The 22,321-nt window shown below is 45.8% G+C and overlaps 2 protein-coding genes across 3 annotated transcripts in view; one reads left to right on the top strand and one right to left on the bottom strand.

The window, feature by feature from the left end:
* Positions 1-200: 200 nt before the first annotated feature.
* Positions 201-7,183, bottom strand: ND-ASHI (NADH:ubiquinone oxidoreductase subunit ASHI). The gene is made up of 5 exons (XM_077637023.1): positions 7,032-7,183; positions 5,987-6,213; positions 3,772-3,836; positions 810-912; positions 201-344 (listed from the first exon to the last, which is right to left on the bottom strand). Exons 1-5 carry the CDS (start codon positions 7,120-7,122, stop codon positions 285-287), a joined length of 546 nt encoding a protein of 181 aa, XP_077493149.1. The 5' UTR covers positions 7,123-7,183; the 3' UTR covers positions 201-284.
* Positions 7,184-7,192: 9 nt separating this feature from the next.
* LOC144104166 (RNA-binding protein Unr-like) overlaps positions 7,193-22,321 on the top strand; it is a 38,509-nt gene continuing 23,380 nt past the window's right edge. For both annotated transcript variants that reach the window (XM_077637021.1, XM_077637020.1), the window contains exons 1-8: positions 7,193-7,260; positions 10,773-11,247; positions 12,732-12,851; positions 13,459-13,555; positions 14,537-14,691; positions 15,554-15,886; positions 19,835-20,094; positions 21,750-21,915. In XM_077637021.1, coding sequence (XP_077493147.1) covers positions 11,227-11,247; positions 12,732-12,851; positions 13,459-13,555; positions 14,537-14,691; positions 15,554-15,886; positions 19,835-20,094; positions 21,750-21,915 — 1,152 coding nt within the window. In that variant the 5' untranslated portion in view covers positions 7,193-7,260; positions 10,773-11,226. The remainder of the gene's footprint in view (positions 7,261-10,772; positions 11,248-12,731; positions 12,852-13,458; positions 13,556-14,536; positions 14,692-15,553; positions 15,887-19,834; positions 20,095-21,749; positions 21,916-22,321) is intronic.

The raw sequence follows: 22,321 nt of genomic DNA, 5'->3' as shown, positions 1-22,321 counted from the left end.
GTGACACTTCTTAATGCTCAGAGCTTTGTTTTTCTCAACTTTTTTGCAACTGTAAAGGAGCATTTGAAGAGAATAAGCACACATCCACTACTATACTACCTGCTCTTCAGAACAGTGTAGGCGTTTCAAAAATAAGTTACGCGTGTGGTGTGGCTGGACGTAAGGCACAGTGTGAAAACTGTTTTCTCATTGCGTACCTAACAGGTACTACACGAATGCCACTGGTTGCAGATACTAGGTATGTTTATTCACAAAACCACTCTCAGCTATGCCGGAAGTGCTCTTCACTGTGGCGGGTCAAAGGTGTAGTGGACCACTCCATCATCTGGCATCTGGGGTGGACCCTGTAAAAGCATGCAAGAGTAAATGAAGCTTGAAATAAGATGTTAGACTGGCAAAAGAAAACCTAATACCCAAGTCTGAGTCTATAGGCTGTAAGCTTGCTGCAGGTACATCAACTTACATTCGCCAAACTGCTTGCATTCAACAGACTATCGACACTTTCTACCCAAGTCTGCAAAATGCTTTTAAGAAAATACCATACAGGCTACTGACAAAAGTGCAAATAGCTTTCTGATCATGGCGTTGCTTTTCAATGTATTCCGTAGAGGAAAATTTGTAAAAATGCTTGCCCAGGTATACTACTAAATCGGAAATTTCATTTTTTTAAAACTGGATGGTCACCTGGGCTAAAAGGTGTTCGAACAGCTGGACGAAGGCCCAGGAAACCATTACAATACATAGCAGCCGGTTGTTGGCGTAAGTGTGTAAGCAAAAGTTCAGCCATAATATTAACGCCTTGTACTTACCAAATCAGGGTTCATGCCCCACTTCAGTTTCGGGTGGTCAAAGACATCGAAAAGGAACCAAAAGCCAAGCACAGTGCCCAGAAACATGGCTACTTGCTTCGTTCTGTAAATTTAAGAAACCAGATGGCAAGTAGCCAAACAGGAAGTGCGTCACTTGTACTTAAGTGCCTTGTCAACATCATTTACATCAAATAGAAACTGACAGGCATGGTGAAGTCTGATGTGCAAAGCTGTTCAGAGAGTGAAAATTATAGCATGTCCCTTATTCCTTTCTTTGAGAGGAAAAAATTTACTTTGACTGCAAAATAAATCTGACTGGCGTAGTGTCAAACTAAAAAGCTTTGGTCTTTTATAAAACAAACCTGAGCTACAAAGACTGTTTTAAGAAAGACTGGAGTTTATGGGCTGAAACAGGTTCGTTTTACCGTGGTCACAGCTCGTTTAAAGTTGTGACCACAGGGACCACTGTTTTTATTGTCTTTGTTTGTTTATTATTCCCCGTTTTTTTTAGTGTATTTGTGGCGGCAGGTGTGCACAGAATGGGAATGGACGAATGCCGATTTGCAGCTTCCGGGTCACAGGTCTAAGTCAGATGTGAAACACTGAGATTCTCTAAGTAGACAGTGTAGCTACGATGACGTCGCGGGCCTTGTAAATGCAGTGATCTGGATGTACTGTAAGCAGAGTGTACACATTGACTGAGGCCCTTTCAGACACTATTCGCAATAGAATCTTGATGATACGACCATGGATGATGTGAATTTTAATGAATTCATGAAATTCCCTGGCCGGAGTGCATTGTGTCCATAGTGCAGAATTTTGGATGTTTGTAACACACATCCACACTTCTCCCAATGACAGAATGTGCGAGCTGCACCAAGCGCCGCCTGCACATCACTGACACACCTTTGCTAGTCGCACAATATGTACCGCCAGCAGCGAGCAGTGTCATGTGGCCCACACACACACGAAACTGTGAGTTGTGAGCAGTGGCCGCAAATAAATCCTGTCAACCATAAAACAGATCTGCGTGAATGAGTTACCCATGTTTCTACATCCGGATTTTGTTTGTTTTGGATGATAAGAATTTCGGATGCTGTGAATATTTTTAACAACCCCGTAAAGAACTGCGTACAAAACACACTCATAAGTTCCTCCGACAGTGCACTACGCCCAGGGGTACAACTTGCCCCAGCCGAATGCAGCAAGCTGTGTAGCGATTGGGGTGCTTTTCTACAACTCTTAAATATTGCAGTAAATGTCTCAAAGCAGTGAGCTTGGTCGTATGTCCTTCAACATACCATATAAACACGTCTAAGGGCTGCACCTTTTTTTTTTTTCCAGATTTGAGGGCCAATTTTTGGGGTGTGGCCCATACATGCGTTTTATGAAAAAAAAAATTTATTATCACCAGTATCGGTGTATTCCCACTCTAAGCTGGTGCTGTGCTCTGGTGAACGCTCAACCCACAAGAACTCGCGCAGCACGTCAGCTGTCAACGCGTAGCCATTGTTCCGCACTTCCATCACTTAGCAGAGCAGCTCTTCTTCCAGTTCAAGAAACTTGCACGGCTTGCCTCGGAAAGTACGCTTTTTGCAGCTTGCGTTCCTCAATGCATCCTTTTGGTTGCACCATCGTCGGACGCACCTCTCGGCCACGTCGCATTTTCTGCCCGCCGCACGCTTGCCGTGTTCCATAGAAAACTGCCAGCCGTGTAGCTATTAAGGTGCTTGCCTTATCGTGCTAAAACTGCTAAAACTACAATGCTCTGCGGCAGCACGTGAAAGCCACAACTAACACCCATGCCTTTGACAGCAACAAAATGTTAGAGCTGGTGATACTGATGCTGATATGAATAGCGGGAGCTGGCGGGAGGAAGCTCATGGCGGAGGAAAAAGTTGATAATGAGCCGTGGCCTCCGGCGCCATCCGTGGGCGGCACCTGGAAGCTCCTGTGCGCATGTGTCGTCTCCACGATGAAGCACGCCGTTGCTCGCAGCCGGAGCTGATCGCGGAGGCCACGGCGCGTGCATTTCGAAGGCTATTCCCGCATGGGTTGTGTGGAAAGTATGGGTGCGGCCCGTACACAGATATTTTTTTTCCTAATATTTCCTTCTGGAAAACGGTGCGGCCCTTACAGGCGTTTATACGGTAGGTGGCCAGATCTCATTACCTATAACCATTTTGTGCTGGCTTTCTAGCTTCATGTACATGCTCTTAAAAATTAAAACAGATTTCATAATCCCTCGAGTGTTTGTTGGACAAATCTTGACAATAGATCTCTCCCTGTTGTAAATAACGTGATGTCTAAGGAGCATGGCTCGACTGGCAAAATCGCTCCTTCCACCTCTGAACGGGTTTTGCATGTGTAGAGCGTCCCCACTACCTTTTTCTCCCGATTAGAGTCGCCTTAGTGCGCATCGTACCAGCTGCAGCATGCTGGCATGAGCCGCAGGTTTTCCCCATCAAGACCAAAAACAAATCCGCCAATGACATAGGCCAGGTGAGGTCTATTAGAATTGAAATTTCCAACTATTCCACTGCTCTGTACACAGCTGTGTACATACCTGTGGAAAACTGAGGTTAAATACTAAATCCTTAGAGGCGTTTCATGTAGCAAAGCTTAGAGACATTTAGCGTAGTGCGTACGGCCACAGCTACCACATACCGCCGAAATACAAGCGCCGATTGCCACGAGGGCAATTGGCAGCTGAGGGCACATCTGTCGGTAAAGGCTATCCGCTGTGTAGTTCATGCATAAACTACTCGGGCAAAAAAATAAATAAAAAAAATTGGGGAATAGAAAAATAAAGCAGTGTCTGAAAGAGCTGAGCATTATCTGCAGTATGACCTTCGAGTCACCGGATGCTCTAACTCTGTTGCATTGATGTATGCAGCAATAAAGGAAGAAGTGTATCGTAACTGCTGTAGCTGGTACAGCCACATGTAAGTACAGTACTTACGGCGAAGTACGCTGCCTCGAGGTGTCAAGCCTTTCCATTGTGAAGGCATCCATGTAGATGTTAACCTGAAAATAAATCGTCAAGATCTTGAATTGCTGGGATTGTCATTGTTTTTTGCTTTGCTTACCCTCGCGGTATTGCATGGTCACTCAATGACTGCCCCGATAATCGCAGATGCTTTGGGTTATTACGTCCCTCGCTTCTTTCGAGGCATCTTAGTCAATGTGCTGTACTTCTCAAAAGCAAGACCCTGTAGTCGAATATTTTTGGCCGAGGCTATGCGTGAACCCACTGCTGCATGCTGGGATGTGCGCGGTGCAGTGCTGTGCTGGCTTTGCTGAAGGCAGAGTTTTGCTCAGAAACTGCTTGCCAGCCACCACCTGCCCATGCAATCTCTGCAAACTAAAACGTCTGCTCCTCAAGTAAAAGTTGCTACTATTTTGAAACTGCACTCAGGAATCCTAGCCGACTGTGTTGCGGTAGCAAACTACAATATGGACCCTATTGAGGCAGGGTGCTTCTACCATCGCTGCTCCTCAAGTAAAAGTTGCTACTATTTTGAAACTGCACTCGGGAATCCTAGCCTACTGTGTTGCGGTAGCAAACTATAATATGGACCCTATTGAGGCAGGGTGCTTCTACCATCGCTGCTACTGTACAGTTTTAGTTGTGACTTGCCCTTTCCTCGTAAAATTGAAGGCAGCTACTGGGGCACTAAGAAAGCGTTTCCCTCTATGGCCATGTGCAGGCAAGACAATTTCTTGCTAAATAAAAAAATTTGTTGAAAGCAAAAGTCACTATGTTGTAGTTTTATGGTAATCCACTCGATGAGCAATGGACACTTGACAAAACTCATTATGCAAAAAGCCCACACTCTCAATTAACAGTGCCATCCATCTTTTTATTATCACAACACTGCACCGTACTAACGCGTCATTTCAAATGGCATTTGAAATGCCATCTCCAACGCATTACTAATTTAGAACCACCGTATTCAAAAACAGCTTGAGACTGGGCCGGATGAAGGGAGGAATGGGAGTGGCATTTCGGAAATATCGACTACGGTCACCTGGCATCACACAAGGAAACTCGGTCACTTCACATTCCGCATCACTTCTATGCTCCCAATACCAAGGTCTCACCAGACTGTGCTGGATTGGGCTCGATTGCAGATCTGTGCTGGACTGAATGCTATACTTTTAGATACAATCCAGCAACTGCATTCTTCCGAGGTCAAGCTCTCCAATGCATCAAGTCCGTAACTTGCATTCTTTCTAATTCGTTCAGATTCGCCACTCGAAACCTACAGATGACCTGCACTGAAGCCTTGCATTCTTCAACAGGCATTTTACAGTGAACTGTGGAATGCGCAGTGCCCAACAACAAGCTTTAAAGGGTAACCCTGACAGTATTTCGAGATTCACGTATTCAAATTAAATTTTCATTGTAGGTTTATCCTCCCATCCCGATCTTGTCCGCCAAGTTTAGAGCATGGTCTCTCGCCACAAACAGAGTTTTGGTTTGCTGTTTTTGCCATTTTAAAGCAGTTCTGCTTGACATTTTGAAAATTACTTCTTGTGCTGGAGGCAGGGGACACCAGGGAATGTGATGCAATCATTAACTCAAAATGATGGATAAACCTCCCGAGTTGTCCTTGGTTAGATGGTTTTGCACTGATGTCAAAGCAGACACCATGTTGGAGGACCACAAGCGCAATGAAAATCTACACACCTGTTTAATTAACCTATGGTCATTAGCACCGTGAAAGGATTGTGGAACCTATGCATGCGCTTACTGATTAACTTTGAAGTTCTGTCTGTGGGGTTCATGCTATAACATGCTATAATGCCTTCATGCTATAACATTTCTTAATCAGATCTTTCGTCTCCTGAGACAGCTTGCCGGTATCCTGTTGAACCAACCTACTGCCTACTTCTACTGAGCATTCCATAATGACAGCTGTGAGATTATCATTCAATGCTGCCTGCCTGATCATTTGGTTGATTGAAGTGTAAGGTTGTCCTTACTCTATTAGCAATTACCTTTGTAAGTACCTTATAGGCAATGGACAGTAAGCTGACTGGTCTGTAATTTTTCAAGCCCTTGACGTCTCCTTTCTTATGGAATAAGATGATGTTAGCGGTCTTCCACGCTTCTACCGTGGAAACAATCTGTACGCTTCACAACATTTTTCAGATGGTGCTGGACTACTCACCGGCTCGCCATAGTTTCTCCGCAAGGTGGGGAAGTCGTAATCCTCATCGGGATCCCTGCCCGCTGCTGGAACTGTGGGCAGCTTGGGGTAATCGCCCCAAGTGAGGCCTTCACTGTCATCACGTGTCTGGTAGTCCTCTGGGATCATGTTGTACTTCTTGGCTGCTGCTATGCGCTCCTCCTCCGTTTTCGGTCTCGCCTTGGGAGCCCAGTCCTTGTTCCAGTAATCTGTAGCAAAAAAAAAAAGGGCAGTGTGACCCATAATTTCTGGACAGTGCTGTTGATTATACCACCTCCCTCATGAATGCCCCATACCAGGGGCCCTTCAGGTACCTAGTAAAAAAGAAGCCTGAGAATTAAACTAGTACTTTCAAAGCTAGTCCTTTCATAGACGGAATGTACTGTCAGGGTGAGGCGGTACGATGCAGCTTGGTCTAAGCTCGCGTGGTGTATACTACTTTTGCTCCCGACTGTACAGGGGCCTAAGACTTTATGGGGATGACTTGATAGCAAAACAGAAAGCATAACACCCATGCACTTACCGCTCTTTGCCCCAGAGCCACCTACAAACTCATATTTTGCGATCTGCTTTGCTTAATAACGAATTTGGCTTTGATACCACCACCTACCAAAGACACGAAACTACTTCTGGAAATGATTAATTCCATTCTTTTTTTGCTCGTGACGGCAGAGTATGTGTATCAGGCAGCGATAACGTACTGGTTTTGAATCCCGGCGCCATCCGCAGCAAAAGTAGCAGTTTAGTACATTCATCTTCGAAGGCATGAAGTTAATAGCATGAATGTAGCCAAGATATTCTTTGAAACTGTGCGTCTATTAACAACGCAAGATGTAAAGCACGACACTTAGTGAACTCAGAACAGCGAAGTATCTCTACAGATCTTGTTTCACGCAGGAAAAAAAACCACAGCTACCGTGCAGTGTGCCCTGAAACCCCTTGCTACGAATGATATGTCACGTAGCACAGTGAAAAGCTCTCAAACACGTGAGAGGGTCGATCCAAAGGGCCCAAGAGAGGGACTCACGGGCTGTCCGACATGACGCGATGAGAGGACCTTTTAGATTGCAGCTCACAATTTGTCCGAAACGACCGGAGAGACCTAGCACGCCTGCCATCTTTACGTTTCGCCCCGGCCTGTGACGTGCCGGAACTCGTCCGTCCTAACAGGAAATACCGAGGCGTGCCCTGACGATGAAAAAGTAAACTTCGGGAGCCAACATGGCGGCATGTCGTCCGTGGTGTGCCGTGGAGAGGTAATTCCTTAATTTTTTCTGACTTTAATCTTTCCGCGAAATGGGTCTTTTTTGTCGCCTATGGTCTCCTTTCGAGCTCGTCTCGCGTCTGTACTTCTCCCTGAATATGTGTTTCGCCTCCCAGACTCGTCATAGGCAAAGTTCGCATACGCTGTCCATTCCGTTGTTTAAAAGGACCCTATCGGTGTTTCCCCGTCTCATCGAAAACTGTCGAAATGAGGCTGCAGTCGGCAGTCGAGGCGCTTGGTAACGAGATTCTACCGTGGAGAGTGTCTCCGTGACGCAGGGGACCGGACGCCCAATTTTTTTTCGCATTCCAATGAGTGGCAATGCGCAGGCAAGGCCGAGGCAATATCATGTGCGCCGTAGTCTTCACCTCGCCGGTAGGCTTACCGACAGTCACGTCGGGCCGGTCCCAAGGCATTCCGTAGCGGGCTTCTACGCCTTGCGGCAGTGTATCTATCGTTGCCCGGCTGTCACCATAGCTGGCACCCTGTTTCCTAGCCTCCTGAAGTAGAGACGTTCTCGCCGCGATGGTTTTTCGCCGACTTCCAACGATTTGCGCTATAGCGCTCGTCACGGTGACTCAGGGTGTCGGTGCGTGCTTCGTCGCTTAACCGTGTCGACGAGTGATCTTACTGCGTCTGAAGTTCTTCCCGTCAATTAATTGGCGACAGAAAGTCAAGCTCAATTCAGATAGTATCTTTCCTCGGCGTCTCTTCAGCGTGGAGTTTTTTTTTTCCAGGGCGTAATTTGAACATGACGTAGCAACAAGCCGGGCGTTCCGGTTATCCGCATCAACGCGGGGAAGTAATTTAATCTCCGCTACCGGCGTTAATCAGGTTAACGCCACGTCTTGTGACGCTAACCTACCAACATCCCGGCTTGTCCCAGCTTTTTCGATGATAGTGGCAAAACTTATTTGTTCTGATAACCGTGACGCTGTTGCTCGCTTGTCGCGGCTCTTAGGGTTCAGATATTCGCTGCCCAAACACACTCATGCGTGTAATTGATTTCTTTTAACTACGTGTAGTTAGTTTGACGCAGTTCGTGGTATAGATGCACGGATCCCGCGCTGAAAGATTGGTGCCAGCATTCATTGCTTATGCGTCGCTTGGTATGAGACGGATCGCGAACTCCACCCTGCCTCTATGAAAGCTTTTCTGCAGACGTACTGCTGTATGTCGCTTGTGTTTGAGGCAACGCCCCTAACGATCGCCGTCTGAAACTCTCGGGAAAAGGACTAACCTACTTTGCTAGAATTTCCCGAGTTTGCTGTCCCACTTTTTGAGCGCAAGGGAAGTGGTAAACTCGTGTCACCAATGTGGCTCGTTGCGGCGATGACACTTTGAGGCAGAATTTTTGACAGGACAACGTCCCGTTCTTTTAAACTAGTCATGTGATTCTGTCGAATGACTTGGTAAAATGGCGATGTTGGTACGGCAGATGTATTTATTGTCTATTTACTCTTCAGGGCCAGATGCATTACAGAGGAATGACAAAGAAAAAACCTCGCACACATTAAGAAGAAAATACATTAATTTCATAAGTATTGAATAGCAGCTGCTCATACAATGGTTGTTACTTCCTTGTGGAACTGCTGATTTTTTTTACTGCCAAGATGAAAGAACCCACCTTTTGCTTTGGTTTTGGATTGCTTAAATTCATTGGGGGTTTCTTTTTTTTTTTAGCAAGAGCGTTTGCAGTAAAATTATTTGTAAGCTTCTGTGTCAAGGGGAAGTGTTGCTTTGACAAGAACTTCAGTCATGTTTGTGCACGCAAGTTAGAGCTCCAAGGATTAAGACGCTATCTTCACTTTACTGTACCATGACTTAGCTGCAGGTAGTGCTTATCTGTCAGAATGACAGCACTGGTGTTTTGCCGTTTATAACTGCTCTTTTAACTGTTCATTTTATTGTGCTCATTAGTTGAGAACGGGCAGTTCAAAACTTTGCGCAAGTGTGAATAACTGCCCCAAGATGGCAGCTCTGTTGTATTCAGCAGTCACAGATTGTGAAGAGTTGCTCTGTAGTGAAAATACAGCTACATCATCTGTCCCACTCTTCCGTGACATAGCAAAGCGGAGTTATTGTTTGCATGGTTTATTGCTGGTATATACCTCATGAGTGTACTGATGATCATGCTACAGGTACCTCTGTCATGGTGGCTTTTAAAAAACCTTTTGCTTTATGTAGTTCTAAAATTTGACAGCTAGCTGTGGAAAAATGACTCCAAAATCAGCATCACTATATTGCTAAAAAGTCTTTGTACAATTTTTTTATTAGATCACAGAGGGTAAGCCCAGTTTTAGACGTCTACTCAGCTCAGCAGGTGATAATAGTAGGCTCGTTCAACAAAAAAAGAGGGAGAAAAATTGCAGTGAGCAAGCTGATTGAAGCTTCTTCAGGTGCATCTGGGATAAATGCAGATTGATTGAGGACGTAATTCAGTTACTGATGCCACACAACAGGAAAGGTAATTTGCTGTGCAGTTTCACCTGTCCTTTTAAAGTGGATCCTTTTAGTTGGCTTTTTATTCTATCATCCTTTTTTTTTCCCACTTAAACAAAATGCAGTGCTTTAGAAGGTAAAACAGCGCAAACACAGGACAATAAATAACACTATGGCACAATACGCTGACTAGCAACTCATTTTTTATTCCACCTTAAACGAATTGTATATTGGTGCAAAAACATCTAAACAACAAAAACAAAACATTATAGGCAACCTCCATGCAGAAGGTGCAATCATTGCTGGTGCTTTGTTCAAGGCAAAAGGAAAGATAACTTATTTCTTTGTTCCTTGTCAAGCAGTCTAAGTGATAGCTTGCTGACATAGATCTGGCCTTTCTGCTTATTTATCAGGGCTTTGAAGATTTCCCTTGTTTTTTTTTTTTTTTTCATTCTGTATCTCTTTAGGACGCGTGTGCTGTCCAGGAAAAGTGTAGTTTTTTGAAGGGCAATTACTATGTACAGCTGGATCTGTGCCGTTTTTCCTACTGAGGTATGGTGCGCAGCCGGCCCAATCAGCTGGGGTGCGTGACGGCTGCTTTTTCTGCACTCCTGCGCTTTGCTATCAAGAAAACTTGCAGAAAGCTCAATATTAAGCACGGGCTGACGGGACCTATGCTTAGATTTTGTTTTTGCAAGTTTGCTCCGTCATAAGCTGCAGGAGCACAGAAAGCGCGGCTGTCACGCATGTCATCTAAAGATTTGGCTGGCTGCACCAACTTGCCCTAGTCCCTACCTCAAGAGAGTGCAGTGCCCTTCATATATAACTGCGGTCAGCTTAGTAAAACATTGAGTCTAGTAGAAATTTACCAGGACCGAATATGTTTCTGCCTTTTGGCAATGCAATTGTCGACTGTGGATCTGTCTGGTTCATGTAAAAGAGCCTTGTGCCGATTTGAGAGCATTACTTTTTTCTGGCAGATATTTCCCAAAGGTGCCGCTGCAGAAGTTTGTAAGAAAAACTCTCAAAGTTTAATCCACGCAATTTTTTTTTTCTTTCCAGCAACGCTCACCACTAAAATAAACCATCTAAAAATTGAAGCAAAACTCCGCTACCACTGAAAGGCACTCACACGACACGTATCTGGTTCGATTGGTCCACATTCCACGGAAGGAGACAAAACGATTTCCATTCTCGATTCGCCAGAGACATAAAGGGTAGGATACAAACGACGCCGCGCCGTCTACGATTCGGAAGAAAAAAAAGCTCATCTCAAGCAGCATCAGCCATCGATTCTCTAGGGGATAAAAGAAGAAAGAAAAAAAAGACGCAAGTTTTTGAACAGTGCTCCAGTTTTTTCCACCAAGAAGTTTTCTCTTTTCAAACAAGAAAAGAACCGGAGGCGAGAAAGACGCCTGTGAAGAAGCAACCGGAACGTTGTGGCAGCGTCAGAAACGCTAGAACGGCGCTAGCATCACCCGGAAGTTTACGAGGTATATAAGCGTCCCACGCCACCATGGCCAGCTCTAAGTGGCAGGTGAGTGAGATGGTTTAATCGGCACATGTTTTGTTGGTTTTGAATTCTTGGATCACCACATGGGATTCGCCTATGGCTGCTGAATTACAATTTAGTTTGGTCTATCGTATTGTTTTGATTTCAACAGCAGACTGGTGGCTGCAACACCACATACAAGAACGTTGAGACAATGGTTAGGTCTCGTGAGGCATACAAAAAGTGTGGTATATTAGTTGCCTCATCATTTTGCCATGCCAGCCTGCCCCAAGAGCCAACAGGACTAGTGAACAAGCGGCAGGTGCACTGTCTTGCATGTGCCTCTTGACCTCAGCATCGCCTCCTCGTTGATGTCATAGCTGGCTGTTCAAACTGAAACCGAAACATGAGAGAAAAAAATTACAAATTGTTTCCTGGGCTTAGGTGAATGTTATGTAGTGATCCATATTTAGTGATGTCTTGCATGTTACTTCAAAGAAAGGGCACGGAATGCAAACTTCTTGTCCCTACTGCTTTGAGGGGAGATGTGACTTTCCAATGATGAAAATCTCCGGAAAAAAATTGCATTTTAGAAAATGTCAGATTTCGTATTATTAGGTCTTTCTGATTATATACCGAAAACTGTTCCTTGATAATAGCCCAGAATTGACTTTTTTTTTTTAGAATGTTTTTTGTGACTGTAGGTAGAAAAAAACTGAGGTCTCCGTGAAAATGTCAATTTTCTCGTGTTTTTTTTTTACCTTCCGCACTTGCAGAAAGTGTAGCATGACGATGGCTTCATGGATTTTCATGTCGTTTCATGCATTGTGTATCTTGGTAAATTCTTTATGCAGTGACTTTCCTAATTCCTGAATTGTGTTTTTCACCTTGTCACTATTTGACATGATGGTAATTAGTGTGTTCGCAAAATTTTCATGCTCCTTTAAAAAATATGTGGACAATTTCTTCAAACTTGTGTACCTAGTAGAATGAAATTCCATGACTCTTCCTGCCTACGTTGTTGTTTGTTCAGCAGTGAAATGCACATTTATTGCCACAAAAATTGGATTTAATAACTTTCTCTTCCGCTTCATTCAAACTTGTCTCATCAAAACGAAGGGCTTTGTGATTAGGATGGGTAGTGAGTGGTGGTGTGGCCTAGCACCAAAGATCTGCATGCAAAAAGCTGCTATGGCATTGCCACACGGTTTTTTGCGAAAACAGCGGGCAGTGGCGACACCTGTATTTCACATTTTGACCTTTTATAGCTTATAAGAGCTCTGTTCTTCATGGAAGTGGCCCCTGTGTCGTTTGAATGCAGTAATCATTCAGTATAGGCAAACTTCAGTTTGTCCATTTTTCATGGAAGTGCCCTCTGTATTCTTTGAGCACAGTAATCATTCAGTATAGGCAAACTTTATTGTGTCCTCGGTGGCCCTACAACAAGGCACTGATAAGCTAGCAAGGGCACGGCTTTAAGGTGGTGTTGCTTTCTTCACCGTGTCGTTTCCTGCATGCCATCTCTGCAGGCGTCTGGTGCCCAGCAGGGGGATGAAGAATCCGGCGACCAGGGGTCCGGTTCTCCCAGGCAGAATGGCGGCAAGCAAGGAAACTCCCATCGGGAGGCTGGCATCGTCGAGAAACTCCTCGTGAGTTGTGTCTCGAGACACCTTGCTTTTCACGTCGTGCCTGTTGTCGTCTTGGTGATCAGGGCATAGATCAGAATGTGGCCAATGCACTGGGTGCCTGCATATGTGTGGTGTCATCTATTTTGTGCACTGGAGCTGCTGCGGTGGCTTGGTGATTATGGTGCTCAGCTACTGAACCGAAAGATGTGAGTCAGTACCGGCCATTCGGTTGCATTTTGATGGAGCTGAAATGCTGGAGGCCTGTGTACTGTGCGATGTCAGTGCATGTTAAAGAACCCCATGTGGCGAAATTTTCTGGAGCCCTGCACTATGGTGTCTCTCATAGCCTGGCTCGCTTTTTGACGTTATACCCTATAAACTATATTTTGCGCACTGCGTAGTAGTGCTTTAGCGGCTGGCTTTCTCAAGTGGTCATAATTGCCACAATAACCCGCTTACGGAGGAGTTTGGGTGCTTTTTTCTTTTTCATCCAAGCGGCAAATAGATTGGAACCTTCCCCATAGCATTGAGGCATTTTCTGGATGGAAATTTTCTGTCTGTTCCCTTTTAAGCTAACTTTCTTCAAAATACATATATACAATTGGTTTTTCCTCCGTCTTGCCTGCAGCACTCTTATGGGTTCATCAGGTGCTGTGAACGTTCGGCACGGCTGTTCTTTCACTACAGCCAGTTCTCCGGAAACATTGAGCACCTGCGCATTGGAGGTGAGTTTGCAGTAGCTGCAGTTCCACCTCACTCAGTTTTAGGATGGGGATGGTTTTTACTCTGTGCCGCAGAAGGTGCGGTGTGCGCGAAGCTGGTCACCAGTGTTAAATTGCAGCTGCGCATTTGTTGCCCGACATAATTGGAAGAGAGCACCACTTATCGCTGTGCACGCCGCTTCTCATGTGCCAGTCCTCTCATTGCACCAGATTGCTGCGGTGCATTATCACTGAAAAGGAGGTTCTCTGAAAAAAAAAATGGTTGGGATGGAGATGAAATGCGAAGACACCCCTGTGCTGTGCAATGTCAGTGCACATTAAAGATCCCTGAGTCGTCCATATTTGACGGAGCCCTCTTTCTCTGAAGCTATTGTTATTCTTTGCTTTATCTTACCAACAGCTGTATCTTACCGGTACTCGCCTGTGGGGCAGAAACGTGGAGGCTAACGAAAATAGTTCAGCTTAAGTTAGACAACGCAGCGAGCTATGGAAAGAAAAATGGTAGGTGTAACGTTAAGAGATTGGAAGCGGGCCAATTGGGTGAGGGAACAAACACGGGTTAATGACATCCTGGTCGAAATCAAAAGAAAGAAATGGGCTTGGGCAGGGCATGTAATGCTAAGGCAAGATAACCACCGATGGTCCTTAAGGGTAACGGAGTGGATTCCAAGAGAAGGCAAGCGTAGCAGGGGGCGGCAGAAGGTTAGGTGGGCGGATGAAGAAGTTTGCAGGCAAAGGGTGGATGCAGCTGGCAAGGGACAGGGTTAATTTGAGAGACATGGGAGAGGCCTTTAGCCTTGCAGTGGGTGCAGTCAGGCTGATGATGATGATGATGCTTTACAGCTGTTTGTTCCTTCATCCACGAGTGGACAAGTTGTGTGTTGTGGTTAGATGGCACAGTCATTTTATTATATTTGCATAACCTGAGTGGGTGATCCTTTGTGTGCGCTGACCTTGTTTTTTTCCTTGTGTGTGTGTGCACAGACCCCGTGGAGTTCGAGATGACCAATGACCGCAAGTCAGGCAAGCCCGTGGCCAGTGCTGTGGTGAAAATTTCTTCCGAGGCCCTTTCCAGCGAGGTGCTCAGCGATGAAGTGGCAACTGGCTTCATCACGACTGAAGCCAAGGACGGCCAAGAGGTGGGGGATTGCGGCCAGCTGGCGCATTGCATGACAACCAGTCACGAATATGACGCTGTTTGTGTAGGCTTTTTACGTTGAACACGTGCCAGCACGTTGAGGTTGAGGTGTTGAATGCTACAGGTGGGGTTAGCCTTGCTTTATCTGCCGGCAATTGTTCCACCGTAGCGTCCCTTCTATATTAACAATGCCCTAAAGCCTGTCGCATGTACCCCGCTATGAGCACAGTCTCTTGTAATAGCACACTTTCCTCTCCCGCAGTCACTCTGTATGCACACAATCACTCCACACAGTCCACATCACAGTCCACTCCAGAAGTCAGCATCTATGCACATATTCAGTCACAGTAGAACATAGGCCATTGTAGTGCCACAATCCATACACACATTCACTCACAGTATAACGTAGTCCACTCTGGAAGACACCATCTACGCACACATTCAATCACAGTAGGCCATAGTCCGTTCCTGCTGTCACCATTTAGAAATAAGATCCGTGTCCTGTAGAAATGTTAAAAGAAGGTGTGCAGCCTTACTTTTTCATGTCTGGTTTCCACTCGTGCCAGCACGCTCAACTAGCACATCTGTTTTCGTAATGTCGCTTATGTTGTGGGTAACCTTGAATTGGCCATTTTTGCAGTTAGACATGGTGCAGTGGTGTCATGCCAGCAGTGTTTTAAAAATGGCTTGATACAGACAAGTAAACAGAGGTGTTCCAATGTAGATTTTCGAATCAAGATTTGTTTCACACAGTACAATGTTGTGGTTGCAAAAACTGACCGTTGCTTCGCGGCAAACTGTATCAAAAAGTTCTCTGATTGCGTTTGTAATTCTTTGCACCGTTTTGAATTTGCTTTGCACAGGGCCGGGTGGCATATGAGAGCCGCGGGGAGTGCTTCTTCCTGCCGTACACGGAGCAGGACGTCGAGGAAGGCTACACGCTGCACCATAATGACAGCGTGCGCTTCTACCTGGCCACCTGCAAAGAGACGGGCGCTCCTTGCGCCCGGCGTGTGCGGCCGGAGAATGCCGCGCCATCTCCCTCCTCTGCCGCCAACAAAGGGGGCCGCAAGAGCCTGCCTTCTGGTGGCGGGTCACCATCTGGTGGTGGCGGCAGCGGCCATCGCAAACAGGGCGTCGTCTGCGCTCTCAAGGACACGTTTGGCTTCATCGAACGAGGAGATGTCGTCAAGGAGGCGAGTTTTCTGTTTATTATTAGAGTTCCTTGGCCAGCGGTTCACACTGAATCTTGTCCGATTTAGAACCGGTCTTGCCACACTTCTTTCGATCTGTGCCTTGCCAAATAACGGTTTTCATCTTTTGTTTTTTTTATTTTTCCATCATTTTTATGGAAAAATAAAGCCTAATATTATTGTTATTGTAATTGTTTATTATATGTAGCTGCATTTATGCATTCTGTGATCAACATCTTGGACCTGAAGGGTTTGGGAATGCAGTCGGAATGATGAAGCAGGCAGAAAAATTTTACAGATAGGTATATGGTGGCACGAGCATTCTGTGATGCTCTCTGAATATTCAAGATGTCTAAATTTTCAGCTTCGAAAAATCGGTAGGTGACTGCATATGCATGTTAAACTCCTAATAAGATTGTTAGTGTCGGCTGCGCGTGCGTCCGTACTTGCTCTGTTCCTGCTGGTTAGTTAACTATTACCCCTGACACATGGGTGCAGCGAAGGTCCTTTTCTGTTAAGAGGTCTTTCTGTTCGAAGATGCACAGCGTTTGACTACAAGTGTTGTGCCATTGCTACACAAGGCCTTGGAGGTGAAAGTGGTCGTCCAAGACCTTTGAAGCCTAAATGAGCAGCCTTCGAGGATCGTAGTGCCATCCAGCGCTGAAAAACTAACTACAAAGAGGAGACAATCTTTGCAGCTAAAGGTCTTGAAAACATCTTACAAATATTTAAAAATAATCTGTCTGGTGGAGTTTTTGAATGAGTATATATATTATGCTACGGTCTCAAGATGGTAAAAATGTAGCAGCAAAACCTGGTGGCCGCTGTGGCCAGGGCAATTAACAAAACGTGCTGCTGCTGGTAAGGGAAGCTGTCTAGCTCTTTCGTGGAGGATGTATGATGAAATAAATTCCTAAGTTCAGTGAATGAATAAAGTACTCTACTTCATACACAGCAATCAACGCTGCCAAAGTTAGTGCACCTGTTTGCGCAGGCCAAGTTCACGCTCAAAAAGTAGTTTGCCATACAGTCAAAGTGAACACAGGTATATTTCATTGCGACAGATCTTAAGGGGGGAAGAGGGTCTTAGAAATAAATTTTTATTAATGAAGTCATAATTATGAAATCTTCAGGGAACATGTACCGTATTTACTCGCGTATAACCTGCACCAAAATTTTAAAAAACTTGTTTAAAAAGTTGGGGTGTGGGTTTTTCTTTGGGGGGGTCGGCCTCACGGCAATGCACGGTGGCCTCCCCCGTGTAGTCCGCCATCCCCCTTGTCATCGAAGCTTGACAAGCCGATGAAGGGCCAACGAAAAGCATAGCCAAATCCACATTCGTAGTCTGTTTTTTCTTCCCCATGCCATCGGCCACGTTTTCTTCAGCCGGCGTTGTTGAACCTAGTGTCAGGCACTGGTTTGTGTACTACACCCCAGTTTGCACCCTTTGCCTGCTTTGTTTTGGCGTCATGAGTGTGACTCTGCGGCAGTATATCAGAACGGAGGAGAAGCTAAAGATTATAGCCGCTGCCGAAGAAATCTGCAACAGAGCTGCTGCGAGACAGCATGGCGTCGACGAGTCGTGCATTCGTGACTGGAGGAAGAAAAAAATTGGCGGTGGTTTAGCTCTGGTTATACCTGGAGTGACGCGATAGGTACAGGTGGCCGAATAGATTGCCGAGTGGAACTAACTCAGTCAAATTGCAAAGTCAGTCTTTCTCCATTTCGCTGGGCGTTCCTTGTTTATCTTCATCTTCGTCCCTAGACGTGGATTCACTATCGGTGGCTAGGCACGCTGTGCCACCAGCACCTGCTCCGCACCACGTGACCACGCATGGCGCTGCCACGGAGCTCAAGGGGTGCAACGCTGAAGGCTCGAAATGCTAGCGTAATGAAGCTATTGCTACAAAAGAGTCTTGAAACGATGAACTGGGACAGGCAAGCGTTTCATGGTCCGATGACTGGCACGTACCCCCACCTCGAGATGCAGCTTGCCAAGTTCACTGAGCAGCATAGAAGTTGTGGCCATGCTGTTTCGACTGAGATGGTGCAAATGGAAGTCGTGAAGTTGGCCCGGGAAATGAAACATTCAACATGAGTTTCGTGCAAGCCATGGATGGCTTCAGTGCTTTATGCGAAGACGTGGATTTTCTATGCGGCGGAGAACAACGATGTGACAGCGGCTTCCTGGTGCCTACAGGGAAAAATTGTTGAACTTTCAACGATATGTCACCGCACTTCGGAAGGAGTACAGCTATATTCTGTCTTGGGTAGGAAATGCTGATCAGACACCTGTGTACTTAGAGATGCCGATGGAGATGACCATGGAAAAAAAAGTGTTCCAAATCAGTCAGCTTGCTGATCGGCAAAAATGCCAAGCTGCGCTGTACAGTCATGTTATGTGCTTTGGCTGACTGCACGAAACTGCGCCCGTATGTGATTTTCAAACGCAAGACGCAACCTAACGCACCACTGTCCCCAGGAATCATTGTGCATGCGGAAGGAAATTCCTGTATGAACAGCGGCCTAGACTGAGACTGGCTTCGAGTAATCTGGGAACGAAGACCAGGTGCCTTGCTGGCACGCCAGTTGATGCTCGTACTGGATTCCTTCCGAGGCCACTGCAGTGATGCGGTGAAGACTTGCCTCGCCAAAACCGGCACTGACATCGTTATAATACCTGGCGGCATGACGTCCATGCTGCAGCCACTCGAAGTGTGCCTGAACAAGCCGTTCAAGGCACACGTGAAGCAGCTGTATGCCCAGTGCATGGCCGACGGCCTTTACACCCTCACCCCGACAGGACGCGTGCGAAGGCCCGATTTTCCATTGCTGTGCCAGTGGATTGTGGATGCGTAGAAAGCGGTACCGGCCGGATTGGTGCGTAAAAGCTTTAAAAAATGTGCCATCAGTAATAGCCTGGATGGTTCCGAGGACGACTACGTCTTTGAGAGTGATGAAGCCTCGGATGGCAGCAGTGAGAAGGGCAATGATTGCAAATCGGATAACCAGTGACATGGTGGTGGCCATTTGAATAAATGTAAAGAAGTGCAGTTTTATCTTTCTAGCGCTCATTTTTTATATTTTTTTCAGGTAAACGGTCGGGTTATACACGAGTAAATATGGTATTTTTGCATTCTGATTCCTATTATGCAATTGAATTTTATGTCCAACAAATCCTTGTGCACTTATGCTATATGTTATGTAACTTTTTGCCTAGAGTTTGAAAGAAATTCTGCTGCAAGGAACTTGTTAGATTGTGTGCCATTGATTTCTCATGATGTCAAGCTATGCAATAATGGTAAAATTTCATCCTGCCTGTTGTAGAAGGCGAGTTATAGAATTTTGAAATCATCACAAATACAAGTTTTCCTTCCCGTTTGTGAAGTGGCAAATTCAAAACCCTTGTAACTCAACAACTTCTATGATAGACAGGATAATTTTGCCCTTATTGCATAGCTTGATGTCAAGACAAGCTAATAGCATGTGTTCCAGCAAGTTTCCTGCAACCAAATTTATTGAAAGCTCATGGCAAGAAGTTACATAACATTATTATATAAGTGCACGAGGACTTGTTTTACATAAATTTGAATCGCATATTTGCGATCGGCACGTAAAAATACGTTTCTTGAAGATTTCTGTATTGTGACTTCATTAACAATTTTTTTTTTTTGAGACCAGCTTTTCCTTCTTAGTGGCGTGACTGGCAACCTCCCGGACATCATTTTACCTTTTGCCACATTTTGTCCATTTTGGCATCATTTTTCCTTTTGCACTAAAGTCCAACAACTGTTCCACCTTTGAGCTGCACTGTGTAGCAAGGATTTCATAATTGTCCCTTTATTAATATGAAATTTTTCTCCCAAGACCCTCTTCCCCACTTAACACAATGTTGGCTAGCCGTACAAATTCAGCTTCTGACCTTCGCTCTGCCCCTCTGCCTGCACGCAGATCTTCTTCCACTCAAGCGAGTGCAGCGACTTCCGTGCACTGTCGCTGGGTGAGGATGTTGAGTTCAGCGTGCAGCTGCGCAACGGCAAGGAGGTGGCGTGCAACATCACCCGCCTGGCACCCGGCACTGTTGTCTTCGAGGACATTGACCCCGAGTTGCTGCAGGGCCGCGTGACTGTGGTCGCTGACCGGGGGCGACCGTCGCAGGCGGCCGCCTCGGACCCCTTGCCTGGTCGCATCGTCTACACCCGTGGCGAAGAGTGAGTGGAACGCGGACTCTGTGCACGTCCATCTGCCTGTCCGGCACCAATTGGAAAATAAAATGTCTCGGCCTGTGCCACTAGGTGCGGGCTGGGGCATTTTAGTGTCTTATGTTTTTACTAGCCCTATGTTGTATATCTATCCAGCACCATATTCTGGAGCGATCGAGTTTTCCGCCAATCTTTTCTGCTTCAAGAAGTGAGGTTCGAGTGTGGTTGTTTGTCGCCGGAGAAGCGGCAAAAAGATGGTTTATGGGGGAAGGTTTAACGTCCCAATGCGACTCAGGCTATGAGGGACGCCATAGTGGAGGGCCCCGGAATAATTTCAACCACCTGGGGTTCTTTAACGTGCACTGACATCGCACAGTACACGGGCCTCTAGAATTTCGCCTCCATCGAAATTTGACCGCCGCAGACGGGATGGAGAAAATCGAGCTAGTTTCACATTTATCAAGTATCTTTAGTTTCATTTCTCAGTGTGAAATGATGCTACCACAGTGTCACAAATGACCCTCCAACCCCTTTGCAAGTGCAGAAGGTACGAACAGCTTACTTGAGACTGTTTTTCTAGGAGAAAGAAATGTGTCGAAACTGACAGTAAAAGTGCTCAAATCCGCCTTCTTCACAAGATGTGTGGCGCCTTCTGGCTAGTGCGCGCAAGTTCGTCTCCTACGCACAAAAGTGGCTGAAAACAACCGCACATTGGATGGTGCCTGCGAAGGGACAAGTGTGTGCTTGAGTGGCCGCCACTTGATTCTTGCGCCTGTCTCTAAAGACAGGCATTAATTAATCACTGTACTGAATAAAGGATATTGCAAACTTCGAATCGTGTCCCTCATAACCTGGGTCGCTTTGGGACGTTAAACTCCCTTAAACGAAACGCAAACTTCTTAATCCAGTTACACTTATTCTTTTTCTTGTTACTGCCTAATTCAGCCTTTTGCCATTCAGCATTGATCAACGTTGTATTGTGATGTATCGTTTTTGATTTTATTGTATTTCATTATGTTTATTTACTAACATTTTATTCTCAGTTGTATTTTCTTTGTGTCCCCCGCCCCCCCCCTTATGTAATGCCTCCATAGAGGCCTTTAAGGGTAAAATAAATGACGGTGAGGAACCGTGCATGCACCGTAGCAGCTGGTGGTACATTTTCAGCCAGTGGAGCCCAGGAGAAGGCAGAAGAGTAGAGGCATGAACATGCAGAGTTTTTGAATGAGCCAGATTTGCGCAGAGGTTGAGCTTTGATTTTTGAAAGAAATACACAATGCATAAAGTCATCCGTTGCGTTCTTTCCAAGTTCTTGAAATTTATTTTGTCATTGCCTTTAGATGTTTAACGTAATGGTGGAAACAGCCCTCTTTGAAAGCTCCTCCGCGAATTTGTTTTAGCCAAGTGAGCCTTACGTGCCTTAAACGTGATTTTTTTTTTTTTTTTTCCTGGAGGTAAAAAAAGTTGGCTTACACCAGTTGGTGTGTTGTATTACTAGTCAAGCTTGTTCTACGGGTCTTGATGGGACAGTTATATTATAGCAAAAGAACTTCACCTTTGATGTGACAAGTTTTTACTGGTCTGTCGACACACGGTGTCATGGCGTACACCTCGTCTCTCCAGTCACCTCATTGTATTGTTCCTTCGCCTTGTGGCTTGTGCAGGGAATTGGAGATGCCGTACGGCGAGCGCGACCCCAAGTGTGAGTACTCCTTGCAAGTTGGCGACCAGGTTCAGTTCAACATTGCCACCGACCGACGGGATGGTCTCCAGCGGGCCACCAACATCGAGCTGCTCGACCAGTCGTTTGCCAACGAAACTCGCCAAGTGGTGAGTCCTGTTGCCATTCGGGGCTGTGTTCCAGAGCAACGGAAGTTGTCGCTTTGTTATCGACTTGTCATATTCCCTTAGTGAACCTAGCTTTGGCATTGCATCCTTGAGGAATGAATGCTGGCAGCAATAGTCATCGCGCAGTCATGGCTTTGTTATCGACTTGTCATATTCCCTTAGTGAACCTAGCTTTGGCATTGCATCCTTGAGGAATGGATGCTGGCAGCAATAGTCATCGAGCAGTCATCGCTTTGTTATCGACTTGTCATATTCCCTTAGTCAACCTAGCTTTGGCATTGCATCCTTGAGGAATAAATGCTGGCAGCAATAGGCATCGAACAGTCATCGCTTTGTTATCAACTTGTCATATTCCCTTGGTGAACCTAGCTTCGGCATTGCATCCTTA

This window comes from Amblyomma americanum, chromosome 9 (assembly GCF_052857255.1).
Source record: "Amblyomma americanum isolate KBUSLIRL-KWMA chromosome 9, ASM5285725v1, whole genome shotgun sequence".
NCBI lineage: Eukaryota > Metazoa > Arthropoda > Arachnida > Ixodida > Ixodidae > Amblyomma > Amblyomma americanum.
The sequence above is the reverse complement of the archived record's forward strand: the minus strand, read 5'-3'. Positions and strand labels throughout refer to the sequence as shown.